At 36.8% G+C, this 21277-nt stretch overlaps 1 protein-coding gene across 3 annotated transcripts in view; it reads right to left on the reverse strand.

Moving 5' to 3' along the window:
- Window positions 1-16426, reverse strand: part of LOC126828186 (plexin-B1) — a 29583-nt gene extending 13157 nt beyond the window's left edge. For 2 of the 3 annotated variants that reach the window (XM_050557797.2, XM_050557796.2), the window contains exons 1-19: window positions 16273-16426; window positions 14227-15149; window positions 13775-13933; window positions 13326-13445; window positions 12347-12450; window positions 11613-11724; window positions 10974-11127; window positions 10606-10708; window positions 8929-9046; window positions 8357-8476; window positions 8103-8192; window positions 7413-7482; window positions 6686-6846; window positions 5728-5873; window positions 5441-5546; window positions 4354-4502; window positions 3523-3687; window positions 2816-2903; window positions 2002-2235 (exon numbers count right to left, since the gene is read on the reverse strand). In XM_050557797.2, coding sequence (XP_050413754.1) covers window positions 2002-2235; window positions 2816-2903; window positions 3523-3687; window positions 4354-4502; window positions 5441-5546; window positions 5728-5873; window positions 6686-6846; window positions 7413-7482; window positions 8103-8192; window positions 8357-8476; window positions 8929-9046; window positions 10606-10708; window positions 10974-11127; window positions 11613-11724; window positions 12347-12450; window positions 13326-13445; window positions 13775-13933; window positions 14227-15123 — 3096 coding nt within the window. In that variant the 5' untranslated portion in view covers window positions 15124-15149; window positions 16273-16426. The remainder of the gene's footprint in view (window positions 1-2001; window positions 2236-2815; window positions 2904-3522; window positions 3688-4353; window positions 4503-5440; window positions 5547-5727; window positions 5874-6685; window positions 6847-7412; window positions 7483-8102; window positions 8193-8356; window positions 8477-8928; window positions 9047-10605; window positions 10709-10973; window positions 11128-11612; window positions 11725-12346; window positions 12451-13325; window positions 13446-13774; window positions 13934-14226; window positions 15150-16272) is intronic. The other variant, XM_056102362.1, reaches the window with a different exon arrangement.
- Window positions 16427-21277: the final 4851 nt, after the last annotated feature.

A 21277-nucleotide genomic window follows, 5' to 3' on the forward strand; every position in this document is an offset into this window, starting at 1 on the left:
AGGAGATAGATAATACATTCATTTAGATCTTTATCAAGAAAAATAATGAACCCCACCCCGTCACCCCACCCCACCCCGTTTTCAAACTGATAGCGGAATTGCGCGTTAAAATACTCGTCGGAGTGTTTCGTTTGATTAGAGCTAACCCTACTTAACACTGCTGTAATAGAAGCAAATTTCTGGTCCAAATTATGACTGGTCAATAGTCCGTTTAACAACCAATTGCTAACTGCTTAACACTATCATTACGCTTTAAACAGACCTCCAAATTGGACCAAATATGTTTACATAACATGACTCACGATTTTATTATGCCCAATTAACCAGTGCATAGCAGAATATTGCAGAAAAACTAATTGCATGACAAACGAGGCTATCAATACGGATACAATGTAAACAATACTGTTTGGAGACGAACAGTATTTCACCGTTTTTAATACCTTAAATCACTGTCCAAAGTTTTAGGGAAGACCCCAGATTAAACGAAGGACTGTCATGTTACTGTACTTGGGATAGATTTGATTGAAATGAAATGAAATGAAATGAAATGGGGTTTAACGTCCTACTGTTTTGCTCCGAACTGGGCTAATGAAGACGGGCATACGCCATACAGTGTGCTATGAGGGTAATTTTGCCCGGACAGCGGCACTACGGCCTACTCTTATATCGAATTCCAACTGTCAAGGGATCTTTTACGTGCACGCCAATGTGTACACGGGACCTCGGTTTTTCGTCTCATCCGAATGACTAGACAGCTGTCCTTGTCAGGCCAGATTTGATTGAACGGGAAGAATAGACACACTCCCTCAAAAGCACAAGTATCAGAAGCCAATCTAGCAATGGTCAGATAGGGATATCTCGGGATATTGCTTCATGAATATGCCAAACAGATGCCAAAGCCAGTCTTAAAAATATGGAAATATATGTTATATACATTAGAATCTTCGTCAGTCTCTCTCTATCTTCATATTAAGCATGAATACCATGCATATTTCTGGCGTAAAGTTAACCAATCAAGTAATTAGTATTTGTTGACGCATACGCATTGTAGTCTTTCAAACGATAGAAGCATGGCCAGAAATGACTTTTTTTTATTTTTGGGTTCATTATACTTATGCTTAAGTGGATGTAGCTGCTGTAAACTTTGCATTTGAGATGTATCCTGCTTAATACAAAAAACGTATGTATTTTTAAAGAGGTGTGTATTCCCGAAGTCATATTGAGGTCCAGGAGTGAGAGCTGCAGCAGTATACACGCCAGTCATACCTAGCCGATTAGTGGCCATGGAAAAGAATGTGAAGCAGGGGTACTCACTTCGGCTTCAATATTTATAATAATCGGACAGCGACAAACAATCAATACAAGCGAAATGAATTCTCCCTTAATGGAACCACATGATAGATAAAAATACATAAAAAAAATGTTTTAGAATTTGATTTGTTGGAGGAAAAAAGTTAATATTTGTGTCTTATTAAGTCGCATCGATGTCATCCTAATCAGTGATTGTTGCGGCCTAGGGAATATTCATTGCGGATCAGTGTGGGGGTAGCGCTCTTGATATTAAAATGCTTCGAGGGGAGTGGGAAGCCATCTTTTGAAAAATAAATTAGCTTGAATATGTTTTTAATCCAAATCGGTCTTCAAATCACACAGTTTGTACTAGAGAAGGCATCTTTGAAATCGTCCACTAAATTAAGCGATTACTTCCCTTGTTATCTTATTCAACTGAAAGAATATCATTAATAGGGTTACAGTCGAAATTACATTAACAGACCAGGACTTTGTTTATACGATTATTACCAATGCTGGGAAATCAAGGCTTTAATACATTACAGTTTTCGTGAGCGACTAAGCATTTTTGTTAAACTTTTAAAAAAACAAATTAGTTTTACAAAATACCATGGCTATCATAGTTATACACTGTTTTGACATTTTTTTCCAGTTGTATTTGGGGATGTGAAGAAAACTGGGATTGACAAAATTTAAAAAAAAATGACATACTTTTATAATGATATATCCAGATTCTTTCGAAAATGATCGAATGTTTTTCTCTTCTTCGAATTCTAATATGACGGGATCTGGGGTGTAAGCTATTTCACTCTTTAGTTTGATTCCATCCATCTTGAAAACTATTCCTTTTTGTGTTGTTAAGTCACGTTTAGACCGTGAGATTGGTACAGTATTCGATGGGGATGGACACAGGATCATGCTATCATTTCTTAAACCAGAGCACGGCTAAAAAAACAGAAACAAACTAAAATCCATTAATGTTTATTTATGAGAATGTGTTTTGCTATTTCCAGGTTTCTGTAAATGTTGTTGGGAGCCACGGTGGCTCGGTGAATATGACACTGGTTCAATAACCAGATGGTCCCAGGTTCAACCCAGGTGATGGCCTGGTAGTTTCATTGGGAGTTTATCTCCTCCACCTAGGCAAATGGATTAATTTTTAGATATATTGATAAATAATAATAATAATAGTAATAATGTGTCCATTTAAATAGAGCCAGATCTACACAACGTGCTCATAGCGCATTTGTTTTGATATATTATATGACCAACGTATCCGCCATGCGATGGTAGATATGTTTCCATCTACTATATACAAGATACACTGAGAAGCGGCAACTGAGCTTGGCCAATCGAGAAGGGCCTTGTCGAAACAAAGACAATTTAGTTGTGTGTCAAGTTTCCTGACGTGACTGAGAGGGGGTGGGGGTTAGTAAGCGGTGTGTTTGGGCGTACATGGTGCTAAATTTAAAGGGTAAACTCGCACAAAAAGTAATTGGATGCTGACGATCCAGTATCCACTTACCACAAAATCTGAAGACCCCACAATGCCAATTTCCGGTTGTTGAATGGCATTAAAACCGTTGCCAACAACTGTTATATCTATTCCACCACTAAACAATAAAATAAACAGTTTAACATTATAAGCCAACATCCACCGGGTCCCTTACAATTCCAACAAATACTAATGTGTGAAATATCTAACCTGCCTTAGATTTTCGAAAGATTCCATCAAATGTATCCATTATAATAATAATAATAAAAAAGGACATAATCTATGAGAAAGCAGTATTTTGACTTGATGACCATTATATGTACACCGAAAACATTATTAAAACCTAGTTCTTTCAGTACTGAAGGGGTGTCAAGTTCGATGGCCATAAATACAAAGTGACAGAATATGGACTGTCTAGTGCTTCGGATGTTACGAAAAATCCGAGGTTGGCGTACACGTAAATGAAGCCATGACAACTGTAATTCAATTGCTACCCGGACAAAATGCCCTTATATCACACTGTATGATGCCCGTCTCCATTAGTCTAGTTGGTGATGAAAGTAGAACGTTAAACTCCAGTCTTTATATTCGTCGGAGAGCCATACATTTCTTGCAGGGCATTAATGGCATTTTAGGTAAAGATATATACCCTGTAGTTCTTTTAACGCCAGAACAAGAAAGGTGCAAAAATCACTTTGATCAACTCCAAAGGAAATCAAAATTTTTAAATTATATACCTTGAAATTGTTTTGTTAGGTGTGATGTAACTCAGCGTTGGATCAGCAACATAGCAGAACGTACTGTTCAATTTAATTGTGTTACTGTTTCGGAAGGTCAGGTGAATAGAAAGATTATTGGCTATTTCTCCAGGACTAGTTGTACACCCAATCCATGTTGAAGTTCTGAAAAAAAATGTAAAAAAGTAGTTAAATCAATCTATTTAAATCAATGCGTCAGAAAGGATTATTTCGTCAAACCAGCCTTTGCCATACGAGATACGCCCACATGGATAGAGAACAAGCTAAAGAAAACCCTCGATTTTTCGTACAATCAGGGACCATAATCCAGGAAGTTATAGTCTGAAATGCGCGGCTATCGACAGGAACGAAGATCTTTGGGATATAAACACGTTTTAAGTTTACTTAAAATCGGATTAAAATTGTAACCTGTAGAGGGTCCACAACCTTGATATTACATACTTTCACACTATTTGCGTACAAAGAGCGGTTTTTAATATCGGATAAAAATTGTGACCTCTAGTAGGCCCACAAACAAAAAATGTGATTTTTTGTACAATCAGGTGCCATAATCCTGGAAGTTATATTCTGATAATGATATTCGCGAATGTCGAAAGGAACCGAGATCTTTTAGAGATAAACCTACATTTAAGCTTCATCAAAATCGGATAAAAATTGTGACCTGTAGAGTATCCACAAACAAATTGAAGACGGACGGACAGGGGCGACGACAATATACGTTCACATAAAAATGTGGGTGTGTAAAAAGACTATACGAATACTGTGTTTTACTGTTCAAGAAAATTTTTCAATAAGTACCAGTGAACTTACAGAGTATCAGTCGCACAGACAAACTTATTGCCAATGGTAATGTTGAGGTCATCCTTGGAGCAAACATCAAAATCAGCTCCAGTGATGTTGAGTTTTGTTCCACCGGCTACAGGTCCTTTATTAAAAAGTATTTCAGAATCCTTCGGATCCTATATATGGAAAATAAATATATATAATAAACAATAATCCTTCATTATAATAGTGTATTTCCCGTTTTTGTTTATAATACTTATTATCAATTCTGTATATCCCACGTTTGCTTATAATATTTATTATCAATACTGTATTTCCCGCTTTTGCTTATAATACTTATTATCAATTCTGTATTTCTCGTTTGTGTTTATAATACTTATAATCAGTGGCGGCGCCAGCCGTCGGTAATTGGAGGGGCAAAGCTGGGGCAAAGTCCAAGGTTAAGGGGGCAAAGGCACGAGCTTCAACTAGGGTTAGGGGGCCTCCCCAAGAAAATTTTGAAAAACAGGTTGCCGGAAATGCAGCCTGGCAGTATGTCAAACGAACGGACTTGCGAATCACGACGAAGCCCACTCTCGAGCATCAAAGTAGGGAGTCCTCTCCCAGAAACTTTTGAAAAATAGACCGCCGGAAATGCTGTCTTACAGTATTTTGTCAGGCACCGATCGTCCAGATAAATAGATCTGCACAGATACCGTTCGTCGCCTGATCACTAGTTTATATCCGACTAGAGAACAAAATGTCAAACGAACCGACTTGCGAACCTCAACGAATTCCCCTTGTGAGCGCCAAAGTAGAGAGTCCATTGGGGACCTCGCCAAGAAAATTTTGAAAAATATACTGTCGGAAATGCTCTACAACATGCAAGTTTATGACTGAGTGGGGATGTGGGATTTATTCACCGTAGAAGGTATTGATTACCGAAACGTATCACAAATACTTTTTTTTATTTTCTAAAATTATTTGGGGGGGGGGGGAATAGAGGGCAGACCAGATTAATGGGGGGGGGGGGCAAATGCCCTCCTCCTTGCCCCCCTCTGGCGCCGCCACTGCTTATAATCAAACGTTTGTGTTTTTATTTCATAAACAAATAAATGAATGAACTAAAATTTACCTTGTAACTAAATACTTGTTTAAGTAATGTACTTGTATGATTCCTAATGCGAACTGTAACATTTCCGTATCTTGCTTCATTGACAATTCCGGCTTTACAACTTATCCTGAAATCAAATAACAAGGAAATTGCAGAACAATCGATGATTCACCTTTGTGTTTGATCAGAGACGGCATTTACATAATATCGTTTAATACACCTAGTTTTCACAAACAGTCAAACACATTTATTGACAGACTCAAATCAGCTCAATTTTATTGTCATTAAAAAATAAAAAAATACATTACCTATCTGAATTGGAAAGATGTTGGATTACTGTGCAATTTACTCCTGCCAGCTGGACAATATCAGTGTCTTCATCAAACCTTTCTAGACCTTTACCATGTATAGTAATAAGTTCACCGCCGTGTATTAAGGTAGCGTTTTGGGAAACCTGTAACATAAGAGCAGTTTAGCCGACTGTTTTCACTGTTTGGGTTGAGTTGGGATAGAGTTGCGTTCATCTCAGTCTTACATGCTTTAGATTGACCATTCTTGTGCCCGCTTTGTTTTCATGGTCGCTGTCCATACCATGACCATCATTCATGTGCTGGTTTTCGTAAGTAAAAAACACACAGCGAACGAAATCAGCTGAACATTGCTTGAGGAAGTCGACAAGGTGAGTATAGCACCTGCTTATTTTACGTTCCTAAATGGGCTGTTCTACTTTGCATGATGCAACAAAATGCATGAGAAAACAACGTATGTGAAGTAAATAAATATCAAGCACAATATATCCCACTGAAAAATATTTTGAACGGTAAGGGTTTAATGATTACGAAGACCAAAACAATTTTATGGCATCCTTAAATAAAAATGAGGAAACATTTATATATACATTGTCAGTCTTTAACTCCATTGCGAACACTTTTGATTTCTAATACTCCATTAAGCTAGCATAAATATGTGTAGCTCTTGCAACCCTAGAAACACGTTCGGGAACAGTTCAACATAACAAAAGTATCTCCATTATTATTTTTCATACACACATCAGTGTCGGTTTTGCTTAATTTCGAACATCGATCCAGTCGAAATTGAGGACTTTCCAGATTTGCGCAGAAGCAAAACGTTGTTCATCAACTAGGTTTCAATTTAAAAGAAATGGTCATAAAGCATGTCAATCCTACAAAAAAGAGTATCTGATAGTTGTAAGATATAAGTGCAAGCAACTGAATCAGATTTAAAAACCAAACAAACAAAACATACACCGTAGATTTTTGGCTTTGGGCATTGGGGTGCCATGGAACAATTTGATAATTCTTTATGTTCACACTGATGCTGAGCTTCACACCACAGACACCCATACTTCATATAGTTGTCCAGACATGTACTGCAGTCCATACCAATATCAGTACAGTTGTACGTTCCTGGTATAAATGAAATGAAATCATGTTTTATGACATGTCAGATCTAATATAAAAAGTTATCTGTCAAAAATATTATCTCTTTTCCTTGTTTATTTGTTTATTATTTAAGTGCATTATGATTTCGTTTTATTTACTTACAGACTTTATTGCAATGCGGGGGGGGGGGCTGAATGGTTAGCGTGCGCGCGCTGTATCATAAAGTCTATCATTGAGTCGACTGGCGTGGTTTCCAATCCCGGTTGTGCGTGACAAGGAGTAGGGTCGCCTGTCCAACCTCGTGGGTTTTCTCCGGGTCCTCCGGTTTCCTCCCACTGCTAAAGAACCCAATGCGCAAGCAAATTGTTGAAATAAAATTAAACCATATGTTGGTCCCGAAATGAATGACCTAGTTTGTGTCAAGTGGACGTTAGACCCCATTTCTCTCTCTCTCTCTCTTATTGCAATGCTGCAATTATTATGCAACTTATCGTTATATGTGGACATCATTTTTTATTTATACCATAAGCACGATACAACTCTCTTGTATTAAGATGCCTTTAAGATAGTTTATGAAATAAAACACATACCAACTTGGATTGTTTCGCGAATGGTAGTCAAATTGCCATAGTGAAGTTCAATTGTGGTATTTGATTCCAACTGAAATTTAAATTAAGTAGATATGTCTATTTATTACAATGCCAAGAACTATTTTATATATAAATAACACTAATGACACACTCTAACTTAAAACTATAGTTGCATGTTTTGTAAGTCATCTGTTTTTAATATGTTGAAATAAAGCCCATTTCCAGTTGAGTAACTGACAAAATCATCTTCAAATTGAAACCAAAACGTTGTTGTTTTGTAAGTTCATTTACCCATGTCATCATTATCAACCACAAACGTTGACAATCGAGACATCTCCCTGTTTCCATTATGTAGAATTAGTTTTCCAGTGAAAAAAAATATACAATTTCCAATGGGCTGGATTGGTTTTTATGTGAAAGTTTTTTAAGTGCTGGAATGATTCCTATGATTGTATAATAGTGATTTGAGAGCCTATTCAGCAATAAATATAGAAATAATTATGTTTTGACTTTGTTAAAAAAAATATATGCAACCGAATTTTTAAAAATAATTATGTGTTTTGACTGTCTTACAAAATATGCAAATGCAACTTTGAAATAATTATGTTTCGAATTTTAAAGAAAAGATACAACTACAACTGTTTGAAGTATTGGTACATAAACTTAACAATGATATTTCTAATAACATACCTTGTAAGGAGAGCATTGTATTGTTGTGTGATTTATATAATCTGCTCCAAGAATTGCACCATTGATACTACACCTAGGTTTAATTTGATTCTAAAAAGTGTAATGAATTATTCATTGAGGATTAGGAAATATATATTATTAATAAATCTGTTATCATTTTTACATTTGGCTACTTTTAAGCTAATACATGTGGATCATAAAGCATTAACATACCGACTTCAAAGTGGCTAACTGAATTAATATATTCAACTTACGTCATCACAGGAATTCGGATTTATGAAGTGTATTCCATATATACTAATGGATTTGTTTAGTCCGACATGGATCTCTGCTTTAGAAACTGCACGGGGAAGATTGGAAGAAATAACTTGCTTCTAATGGAAAAACAAACGAGCTTATTGTAATAACAATTCAGCATTTTATATTAAACACGACAGAATGGCAAATTAACTCATTATCAGCGCAGATAATTTTATACAAATGGTCTAAAAACTGTCTAGCAGGCGTGTGTGTGTGTGTGTGTGTGGGGGGGGGGGGGAAGTTGAGTGGTCGAATGGTCTAACACGCGCGTTTTAGATTATAAGGCCTGTCAATGAATCGGCTGGATTGGTTTTTAGTCCCAGCATGTACGTGCCAAGGAGTAACGCCCCCTTCCAACTTTATGGGTTTTCTCTCCCCCGCTCCCCAACCATTGCTCTCTCTCTCTCTCTCTCTCTCTCTCTTCTCTCTCTCCCCCAGCCCTGTATCTCCCCCCTCTCTCTCTCACTCGTGTATTACGGCAAGGATTTTACACAACTATTTTTAATTTTCACAAATGATAAATTACCCCAGGTGCATTACTATCTGGACCTGGACATTCTTCATCTGAATTAATACATAGTTCATTACAAACACACCACTTGCAGTTTGTTGGTCGACAGTTACCTTGAACACAACGATATAAACTGTAAAAATAAATAAATAAATAGTTACAAATTTCAGTGTATTGAAATATAACATTTTAATCTGATTAAATCATAGGTTCCCAACCTTTTTTGGGTGGCGACCCCATTCCAGACCCAGGATCAGATCGCGATCCCTCGAAGAACAAAGTCACATTTTACTATAAAACATCATTATCATTCACTTTTATTATTGTTACTCATTAAAGGTCTGATAACAAATTATTGATTTTTTTAATCAGTGTGATGGTTGCGCCTGTTTTTCAGCGACCAGGTTTTCAATGCGTGGCTCAACGCCACTCAGCGCGACAATCATGTCCCTTTCTATTTCAAGCCGGTTCCTAAATGATGAGCGAACCTTGAATTTTGCAACTCGATTATCACAGGTAGATATTTCAGCTGGAAAGCGCGAGGCTTGGTATTTGCGATGATATTTTTTATCGAGGAATCTGAGAGGTCTAGAGCTGTGTCCTAGACCAAACGAAATTAGTGACGAAAAATGTAGATTGTAGAGTGTTACGTGAAGGCCTTGATAAGATGTACGGAGTTAAAGCGAGATCAAGATGAAAAGATAGCATTTTTTTTAAAGTTCTCGGACTAGTCCGCGACCCCACGAAAAGTCCTCGCGACCCAGAGGTTGGGGAACGCCGGATTAAATAATGAAATCATCTTGAAAATCATGACGCCAAGGATAATATGTTGTGATTTTAAAGCTGTATTATGTAAGAGATAAATCTACCTATTGCATGTCTTTAATTTGGCTTCAAATGTTATAATTACAAACTATTTTTTAGACATTTATTAACAGATGGCAGAGATTTAAATGGATTAGAACGCCCGCAAGATTTTAAAATTTAACGATAAAATGGATATTAGATACTATGTCTCGCTTGTCCAGTACCGTTGCTACGATGATAAACACGTAACCTGGTTTACAAATTTACTTTGATTGTTCAAAACCTTTACATTGTTTGATGAGAACAGGTGTGTGAATTTAAATACCGAAGGTATTACAAAATACGAGGGCTGGATGAAAAGGTCTCAGCCTGAAAAGGATAGATCAATTGGCTTGAAACAACAAACTTTTGCCATCAACAAGTACAATTATTGAATGAAGCATAGTGTTATTATTGTCTTCATACCACACCATCTTGTGAACGTACCCATTGAAATCACCAGAAATGGACAAAACTGGTTATAGGACAGTCATCAAGTACCTGCAACTGAAAGGACTACCCCCAAAACAGATACATGCCGACATGATCTCGCCTTTAGGGGATGGTGCCCCTTTCTTTTCCACAGTAAAGAAGTGGGCTGTGGAATTTAAGCGGGCACAGAGAGCCTTGCCGATGACACGCGTTTTGGAAGTCATCAACAGCAACCATTCAAGAAAACATTACCCAGGAGCATCAGAAGTAACTTAAATGACATTTTAAATATATTAATTTTTCATCATCTATTTTTGAACTATTATAGCAAGAGCGGCCAGCTCTTTCTCCAAATCTTACATGATGCATCTTTAAGCTAGATATTAGACCTGGATAGTTTTAATCTAAACTTACGCGTTGATAGAAGTACAGTTGTAATAACAGATGACCTGTTCTGCCACATTGGATTTGTTTTGACCCCACCGAAGAAGCACAGTCTGATTTAGGTAATGGTTTCCTAAAAATATACAAAATATATCAGAATTGCTTTTACAATATGACACTTTGCTCGTATTCATAAAAAGAAGTACTGACGCGATTATCACTTACGTACACGTAAAGAACCTGTGATTGTTGGAATTCGATATAAGAGTAGGCATTAGCGCTGCTGTCCGCGCAAAATATCCATGGGCGTATGCCCATAAATCATTAGCCCAGTCAGTGCAGAAAAAAAGGAACGCCGTTTCATTTTATTTCTGCTCACAGATAAAAATATATATCACCTGTTTGAGCTGGAACTTTACATTTGGGTTCACTGCTGACGTCAGTTACATCAAAGTCTATGTCTTTTATGCCATGGATGCCATTGATTCTACTATAGAAGCATGTAAAATTGCCGTAATTTAGCAAAGCCGTCAAGTTGAAATGTATTCGGAACTACAAGTAAATAAAAAAAATCAATATTTAACGATAAAATGGATATTCGACACTATGACTCGCTTGTCCAGTACCGTTGCTGCGATGATAAACACATAGCAGTAAATAAAAATAACACCAATATTTACATTGCTAACAAAGTATTCATTATATACAGCATGAAATGTTGGTTAAGGACGAACTCTCCCGATGCCATTTTACCTGACTGTGAACCACCTCACACCAAGCGCTGGTTTTTCATGTGTCGATTTTAGCACCACCACCCCATCCCACTCCATCCCACGCCTTACACGTCGCCATAGAGAGCAGATAAACGTATGTTAATACTAGAGTTACCTATGAGTGGCCTAAAGCGTGTGTGCATTGGTATTGTTACCTGTCAATCACCGGGGTATTTCCCGGGTCCCTCGGCTTTAAATCCCGCCCCCCCTCTCTCTCTCCGCCATATAATCTGGTGTTAAATCCTTGTGCTTGTGAAATGTTACCTCTTTTTCCTTTCCCATTTGGATTGGTGACACATTTAAAAACACATTTGGTTTGGTTTGAATACTTGGAAGCCAATATCTGTTTTCTCCACACGCGGCCAGGGTTGTGCACCTACAATGTTTATATGAAATCTCTAACACATTTACAAACAATTTTTCAGCTACACTTCCAGGCCCGTAACTGGGGGGGGGGGGGGCAAAAATTTCGCCCCCCCCCCTGTGAAAAAATTTTCAACAATAAAAAAAATAGATATACATTGTCCGTTAATATTAAAGCACCCCCGAGGACACTTCCCGCCCCCCTTGTTGCTCTGAGCTAGTTACGGCCCTGTACACTTCTAATTCATTGTGCGTACAATACAATAATAATTGTATGCTTCACATTGTATAAATTAATACATGTACTTCACTTTTATTCCCGAAACAAAATAAATGAAATGAAATGAAATGGGGTTTAACGTCCTACTGTTCTGCTCCTAACCTGGGCTAATGAAGACGAGCATACGCCATACAGTGTGCTATGAGGGAAATTTTGCCCAGGCAGTGGCGCTACGGCCTACTCTTATATCGAATTCCAACTGCCAAGGATCTTTTACGTGCACGCCAATGTGTACACGGGACCTCGGTTTTTCGTCCCATCCGAACGACTAGACAGCTGTCCTTGTCAGGCCCTCCATCCTGCATCACTGACAAGGGGGAAACCACCGAAACAAAATAAATAAATAGTTAATTACTTCTGGACTTTTATACACCAACCACATAAACCAAGACCCAATGTATTTTTTAAACATGTATCCCATGTTTTATTGGTACATTGACTTTCACTTTCATATTTTACCTTACAGAAAAAAATAAAGAAATGGTGTTAATAATATAAAATATGTTTACATGCTAATAATATGACAAACGACAGGTTTTTTCGTCAATAGGGTCGTTTTATATTTTAACTCCCAGAAAGATAGGGTGTCGGATTGACTTCCGAATAACTCATTAGGAATAATATACGCCCACGTAACATTACAGAAAGAGACACCGTGATTCGATCTGGACACATTGGATGTATTCAGGTTAGTGGGGGTGTCGTGGTTGCAATTTCGGGTGGGTGGGGCTTTTCAGTAAGAGCGTTTCTTGAACCGTTTTTTTTTGTTGTTAATAATTTGAGTTATAGAGATTCTTCATAAAGGATAGATTATCTCAACGAGGGTAAAAAGCAAACGGTGCTTCTAAAGTCATAATTCATCCTTATCTACCTCCTTATCCTTATCCCCCGCCCCCCCCCCCACCCGTTGCCACCGTCGCCAGTACCAGTATGTATCTCGGGCCCCACTGAAGCTAATTTGTCACGAAGTTTGTTTCGAGTTTGGACACAGAAGCATGCCAACATCTCTATGAATTTGGGGGCCCACTGATGAGTACGACTCAGGCCCCACAAGTAGAAATATCCGGCCCTATCCCTGGGTCTATCTTGTTAAATTATTTACACCCAGTTGTCAAGAACATATTTTATAGCTTATCATTTACGTCTGAAATAAGTCGTGATAACAGGGGCTAGTCTTTGACTTATGTTAGTGGTTGAAATCAATGACTATATATCTGACATAAATCACGCTTGACGGAAGCATGACTGATAAATTGTCGTAGAATTTGTAAACTTTAACCGGATAAGGTGTAGTATATTTAAAGGTACTTTTCCCCACCACCCGCATAACTTACAGAATTATTTGTAAAAGCAACAATGCCATCATGTACAAACTTTAATCGGTGAATTTCTTTTTCTGTTTTAAATGGAATTAGTATTCCATTGAATTCATTTACATTTTCTGAATTAAACCCCTGAAATAGATAAATTATTCAATGTCAGTGAACGATATCATGTTTCCTTTAAATGATTTGGCAGTTTCCTTCGACGTGGGCATTTTGACGGAAAACTCTTTTGTGAGTTTATGGTCTAAAACTAACAGGAAATAAAGGTCATTTTTTAAAGTGATGCAAAAGCCTAAAAGTGACATTTAGGCTACCATTAACCTGGATCACAAAGGTTTGCGTTATTATTTGAACTTCCAATCCATGTCAAACGTGCCACTGCCATAAAGCATTGTGTCGTTAAAGGTTCAAGAGGGAGAACAGACTTGCCTATTTCCAAAATCTAATATAATACATACCCGGTATATTTCTCTTCGGTCCGTTCCAATATAAAACAGCACATGGCGTCCATTGTTAAAAACAGTAGCAGTGAATGATGTTATTTTAGACAGATTAGGTAGGGGTATCCTCTTTGTAGGTCTCAATGGTTTATTTAAAGGACCTAATACAATATCCTGCTAAAATAAAGCATGAAAAACTTACTCAGGCACAGATTAACAATTTTAGGTTAAAGAACATGATTGGAATGTCACTGTAGCTGGGCAATTTACTCATTTGGTTATAATGTTGGGTATTATCTATGCTGTAACAAAATGTAGTGATTGTTGCACGCATTTATAAATCATCTGATACCACTTCTTATTTAGTTTATATGGCTAATCCTTGTGTAATCAACAGGGTAATTTGGCAAAAACTTTGATTTATATATATACTACAAATAAACCCATAAATCTGTTACTTCAAAGCTTACCTGATTTTTTATAGTGTTAGTAATGTTATCAAAATGTTCTATAAGGTCGCTCATTCTGTAGATACAAATATCATTATCAAATATAGCAGCGAGGTATGTAGCATGGGAGCTTCCGTCCTCTCTTAAAATCGCTGCATGCTTTAAACTGGTGCTGTTATCGCATTCAATCACGGTGTCAGTAAAGACATAATCACCATTGTTACATTTAGTAATTCTTGCCACCTTAGGTGTCATTTTGTTTGATATATTATCAAATCTCTGATAGGTCACAATAAAAGCAGATTCGTGTGAACTAAACCCAGTTTTTGGAATGTAGTTTTCTAAATAATTATTTTTATCATCATCGGTTTTAAATTCGAAATGCATCTCGACAAAGTTTTTACAGAGTATACCGAATGTATCGATATCACGAACACTTATTAGACTATAATTGGAGAATTCGCTCTTTGGTGCAGATAATGCAACTATCAAAACCGATTCATTTGCTATTTTACCAACAAAGGCAACAGTGGATGACGACTTATACTGTGGGACAATCGAGACTTTAGACGGGTTCTTCGTGGCGTTAAAATTTGACACGGCAACCTTTTTACAAATACCACCACCACCTGTTCCACAGAATATCAACGAATCATCATGTTTCACTAGAATGTGGTTAATGTTATTACTATCTAAACTAGCGTTGATTCCATATTCTTTACAAAAAGAATTATTCAACTTATAGATGAAGTTTGATCCAGCAAGGTAATATTTGTTATTTGTCGAATCGAAAATAATATCTGTTGGGTGTTGAGCCATGAAAACATTATCTGAACAGCGATTACCATTGACAATATTCTGAGTCAACATAACCAGTGCACTTATTCCAAGATACACTCGCCAAATCTGACCAGCCATAACTATTCTATATATTCACGTCGAACCTGTAGGTAAATGTATAAATATAAGTAAGAAAATATCATGCATACACAATGAAATTAAATCTAAACAATTGATACAACTTTAGTTAAAGATACATTCCCGCGTACAAACTGGGTGATTTAATGGTATATATGGACTAAAAACATATTCAAACTAATTAATTTGTCATAATTTTGCTTCAAATCCTTCTCAAACATTGTAATTGCGAAGGAATGCCTGCTATAAATATTCGATCAAACCAGGTCATGTTTACGTCACGTGACTTACCTCTCTTGGAAGTCAGAGGAAAATTCATTGCATACATATAAGACGATGTTGTCTTTAATCGCTTACTATTTATTACAAATATCGAATCCTAATTAAATTCTCGGATTATCCACTACCCGCGTCTTTTTCCGTCATTTTTATCTCCGAAAGTGTTGTACATCTAACTCTTCATAAAGTTTATCAACTTGTACATCAAGCGATCAATGTTCGCGTGTGACCTTTGACATCACGCGTGCAGAAATTCCTAATCGTCGGGCTGTCGATTAGGGAAACCCTTACATTTTTGTCCTGTATACGCTTCATGAGGGTTTTTCGGAGAATCCAGTATTTTTCTAGTAAGATTGGATATCTCTACTTTCTGTATACCAAAATTGCCATACTTTTATTGGAAATAACCACCCGATAAATACTTTTCTGGGAACCCATCTTTAAATATATTGAATTAAGTAGATTTAATTAATTTGTAACATTTCAAAGGAAGTGACTCATTGATATCCCTGCTACTCGTATCAACGCCCATCGTGTTTTCATCTTACCATGAAATGGGTCTGTGTCTTTGTTAAATCACTTACCATTATTTGATTCAAGTTACTCATTTTTACAGATTTTATATGAAATAGACTAATTGTATATCATTTCCGTAAAAATATATCAAATTTATTTTCAAGTCTACATAGTACTTGCACTGCACTGCACTGCATACGTTTGCTTTCTTAAATACATGATACGGCAATATTTTAATCCTAGTTTCGTCTATGGGTCATATGACAATGTCATATACTTGACACAATGCCGGTCTTTGATTTTCATTCCAACAAATTATAAAGCCCTTGAACTAGCAAAATATTTTATACTTACATAAGCCTGTAAAGGCGTACTGCAAGGGGCGTGATTGTTTCACACATATAATCAATGGATATAAAAATATTCGGAGTGATGTTCAATAAACTTATCCTGAACTTAATTCAATTGTATTACGACACACTACACCAAAATACTATAGTAGTCACTTCAGAAGAAGGAAAGTTATAACGTCAACCAGGCTATTTTATTATAGTATGTTATCATATTAAACATCCTGGTTTCAAGATACGTCAGTAAAGAGGAAACATTAATGAGCATATTGCCTGTTGTAATCAAACTTTAGATCTTCAATGTTACCAAAATTAACTTTCGTATTACATGTATATCCCAAATATTATTAGCATGCTTTGTTTCATTTCAGCAGAGAAAACGGACGTCGGCGATGACCAAAATGCCGCAATTTGAAAGTTACAAACCGGATGTTACTTATAGGCACTAAGATTTCTTTTAACAATTATAATATGTACTTATGCCGATCTGTGTTTTCAAAAGAGCAATACCAATGCGCCTTTAAAAATGCATTTTTAAATTTCCTCAAAAGGACCCCCAACTCCTACAACTGATAACCTGCCATTTAATGGGCAGTGATATTATGCAATAAAGCTAATGAATGTTAAGTACATGTATACCTTTTCATGTTATATATTTATATATTAGTTTTATTTTACTTATATACAAAGATAAATTGTGTCATTACATGCACTAGACGTTGACCGTGTTTTTTCTTTGTTTTTGTTTATGTGTTGTGCGTTTCTGTCAGCTGTTTTTATGTGTGGTGTGGTTATCCTGCATTTTATGGCAGTGAATTATGCACTACTTGACTTCAATAATTGGATTATGAAATTTTACTTATCATTATTGTTCAGGCAGCAATTTTTGACGGCCTGGAATATGTCATCACGTCTTTAATTACGTGTTTCGGACCTTCGATCGAAATACATATTGTTTCTGTTAGTGTTTTTATTATATTTTTTGGGGGGCGGGGGGGGGTGGGGGATTTAGTCAGTTTGTTGGATTTTACAAAAAACATTCAAGTCGATATTTAGCCGCCATTTTAATTCCGATTTTCGAAAACTTATTTTGCAGTGAACCTACTCCAAATAGCAACAATTCTTATGGGCCGATTTTTGAATTTCGATTTTGATTACTTCCGGTTTCACTTTGAAGTTTGTTCGACTTTTCAACTACTAGATGGTAACCTAACCTTTCCATGACACTTGCCCTTTGTATGTATGATGACCTTGATGTCTACTAACAATTAATATAAAAAAGTTCGCTATGAAGTATAACTTCCGGTTTTATTAAGAGTTCAAAATGATAGGTTTTCCACTTTAATAGGTATTGGATGTTTTATACTCAAAAATTTAGGTGTAACTTGAATGTTGACGTGACATACTGAAAGACGTCAGTACTCCTGGAGTTCTAGTATTTATTTATGTCTGGAAGTTTCAAGTGAAAATACTGAGCAGTTACAAATCAATCGACAATATTGCTGAAACAATGCGCCATTAACTTATATTCATTTTATACTATGCACACTTTCTTTAATATTATGTTATCGGTTATCAACAAAACACATACTTATGGAAACCAGCTACTAGTGTATTTAAGGCGACGTTTCGTAGAGTATTCTCTCAAAGTTATCAAGCTAATACAGTAAAACAGGTATGAGGCAAATATATATAGACAAAATACAACAACATAACCGAAACCATACATAGCAACAACATGATCAAAGGCCTACACCAACACTTATTAAGATATACAATAGCAGATAGAGAGTTAATTAACTTATAGTTTATGGCCAGTGAGGATGTCTTAACAACAAGAATGAAAACCATACCTTAAAACAATGGTTACATCTCACTGTGCCCACTTTTGATTAATCCAATTAAGTTCTAATTAGGATTAGTGTATTAAGCGGATTAGGATTAGGTGTTATAGGTAATTAGATGGAAAAAAACAAATATTGAAAGTGACTAAATATTCAGTCTTATAATTGGTGAGATGAACTCACTGTAATCGTTAAAGTGATGAATTTTATTCAAAAAATGACACTTGAATATAATATGAATTATGTTCCGTAAGCCTACACATTACACGGTCTTTATAAGGACACACAGAAGTCAGTCTGTCATATTTCATCATGGCAAACGTTCAAGTAAACATCCAGTACATCCCCAATGCTCAAGGTGGAGAAAACTTAGTCCATGAAGAATACAAATTCCGAGTGAAGAATAGGAAGGCAGAACGAGTATACTGGAGATCAGAGAGTTGTGACACAATTTGGTAACAATATACAAAAGTAAGAAAAGAAACCGCTATGTTAAACGATGAATAAGCTGACTAAGTAGTTGCGATATTAACCGAATATGGGAGGTGATTATTATAGTTAAGACAATAACTTAAGGCAATAGAGTATATACAACAGATAAATGTAACATGATGAAGGGTAGATTAAATATAACTGTTATTTCATTGCACATGTCTATTAACATTTGTATTTTTTTTGTAATTTTATGATAGGATAATTGGATATGCAATAGAGATATAGATTTAATGTAAAAACAAAAACAACTTAAAACAATGAATATAGCACGATTTGTATTGCCTCCATTATCTTCCGTGTCTTTTCTATTGGGAGATTAGATTCCAGGGTTTCGTATGACATGATTCTGTGTCCAGGGTTGGTCTGGAGATGTTGTGCAACAGCTGAGTTAGTGATGGACGACTTGGACTTGTGCTGGCTTATTCTTTTATCTAGGGGTTGTCTAGTTTCACCGATGTAAGTACTAAGACAAGAGCAGGCAACTTTATAGACACACTCTTTCTGGGGCAGGGGTTTATTCGGGAGGAGCTTACCATTAGCTTTCAGGATATCTTTAAGTGTTCGGCCCTTGGAGAAGGTAACCTGGATACCTATTGGGATGAGGATTCTCCTGAGGTGGTAAGTGAGCTTCCCTTGAAACGGTATGGAGATTCTTATAGGTGGTTTTTCTGGTTTGGTTTTCCCTGGATCTGTAGGGGTGTCAATGGTGGTTTTAATGGTCTTTTTAACAAATTGTAGAGGGTAGTTGTTCAGGTTTGTTAGGGCTCACTAGAGTGTCCTTGTTGACTCATAAATCGACACGAAAGCCTATATTCCTCCTAGAAAACCTGAAATTCTTCACTTTGAATTCATTACTCTGAAACCATTTACAGCTAGCGAGGATATTCATTAGATTAAAGTCCCCAGGCACTTTGAAAAAAAAATCTGACGAATCCCGTATAATTTCAACAAATTCAACACACACACTATCCGGTTAGTCGCCGCGGTGGTTCAATCTACGCCCTGGGTTCGGTAAGCTATATCATTGTCATTGAGCATGGGTTCTCAGATGTTTTTCACTTCAGCATAACGCTGGTCGGATCCTTGTGTGCCAGTGCCGTTTTGTGGACCTCAATGTTAGAGGTCTCAATGGGTTTGTCGTGGGGAATGTTCCCAATGTCTTTCTTACATAGATATATAATTCTCATATTTGTTTTAGGGCTGTTTAACAATTTCACATGGATGGTCATCATAATTACTCGAATGACACCGATCAAACACATTTGGGAAGTAAATAATTACGGTCGATATCCCTGTAACAAACCTGGATTTACCTCCCTTGACATGTGTAGGGATATCCAGAAACAATACAAAACTGCGGAAATGCACTGCTGTTTTTATTAGAGGTAACCAGTGTATGTTAATAACAGGCCAATTGCCTACACATGAACATAAACAGTTCATATGGGAGGGGGGGGGGGTGGATCGCCGAATGGTTAGCACGCGCGCGCTGTATCATACGGTCTGTCATTGAGTCAACTGGCGGGGTTCCGATTCCCCGGTTGTACGTGACAAGGGGTAGGGTCGCCTGTCCAACCTCGTGGTGGACGTTAAACCCCATTTCTCTCTCTCTCTCTCTCTCTCTCTCTCTCTCATATGGGCGGCTTATCTCACGGCCCCGTTTCACTCGCAAAGAGATGTACCGTCTTAAAAATGAGTAATTGCTCCACCAATCCTCAGACATTCAGCAATTCGTCGTGGTATGCTCCTAATCAACCGTCCAATCACGATTTGGGGCAATCTGACCCACTCCTCTTGCAGTGCCACGGCCAATTCTTGTAGTGTTGGCGGTTGACAAGAACCGATAGGAAAGCAAACATGGATAGATAAACCAGCACGCGGCAGTTTTCATCAACCCTTCCTTGAAGTGTCAAATTTGACAATGAACCCCTCCCACGTGTATGGCGCTATTGCGTGTCGCGTGTGCAGCTCAGTGGTTCTGTTGTGGCGATAAGTTCTTCATCTGTGAACATACCCTCAAAGCATGTCAAATGTTCATGGCTATTTATCATATCGCAACCAGCATAGGTATTTGCATTTCAATATCCCCTACTTTTTTTGAAGAGTATATTTACGACTGATTACGAACAAATCATATAGAGGGGTAAAATGACAGTGTCATTTCGGGACTAATATAATATGGTGTATTTTAAATATCAATGCACCATGTTACTTCGGGATGAAACCCATTACTTACATAGATAACAAGAAAAGTCCTACAGCAAAAACTTTTTCCCTTCAGTCGGCCATCCTGTCACTTTATGTAGTCAAGTAAATTAAAAAGGATGATAAAATGATGTCAGGGACAACTACAAAAATGGTGTTTTATTCCACAAACAATAAGAACTTTTTATTTATTTAAAATACTATAGTACAAAACTTTGCAAACTGTATGAACATTTTGATTAGTTAAACATACTCTATGAAAGTAGGAAAGTATTTGCTGACAGTCATTCAAAAACAACGATTTTATACAAAATAGCATAACACAAAGCTAAATATTTGTTAAATGCTGTATTTTAAATTCACTTAGTTAGACAACAAAAAATTAAAAACAATAAAAATTGTGCAAAGGATCAAAGTAAATGATGAAGTAAATGAATCCATTAATTGAATTAACCCTTCTGTGCG

Source organism: Patella vulgata, chromosome 7, assembly GCF_932274485.2.
Source record: "Patella vulgata chromosome 7, xgPatVulg1.2, whole genome shotgun sequence".
NCBI lineage: Eukaryota > Metazoa > Mollusca > Gastropoda > Patellidae > Patella > Patella vulgata.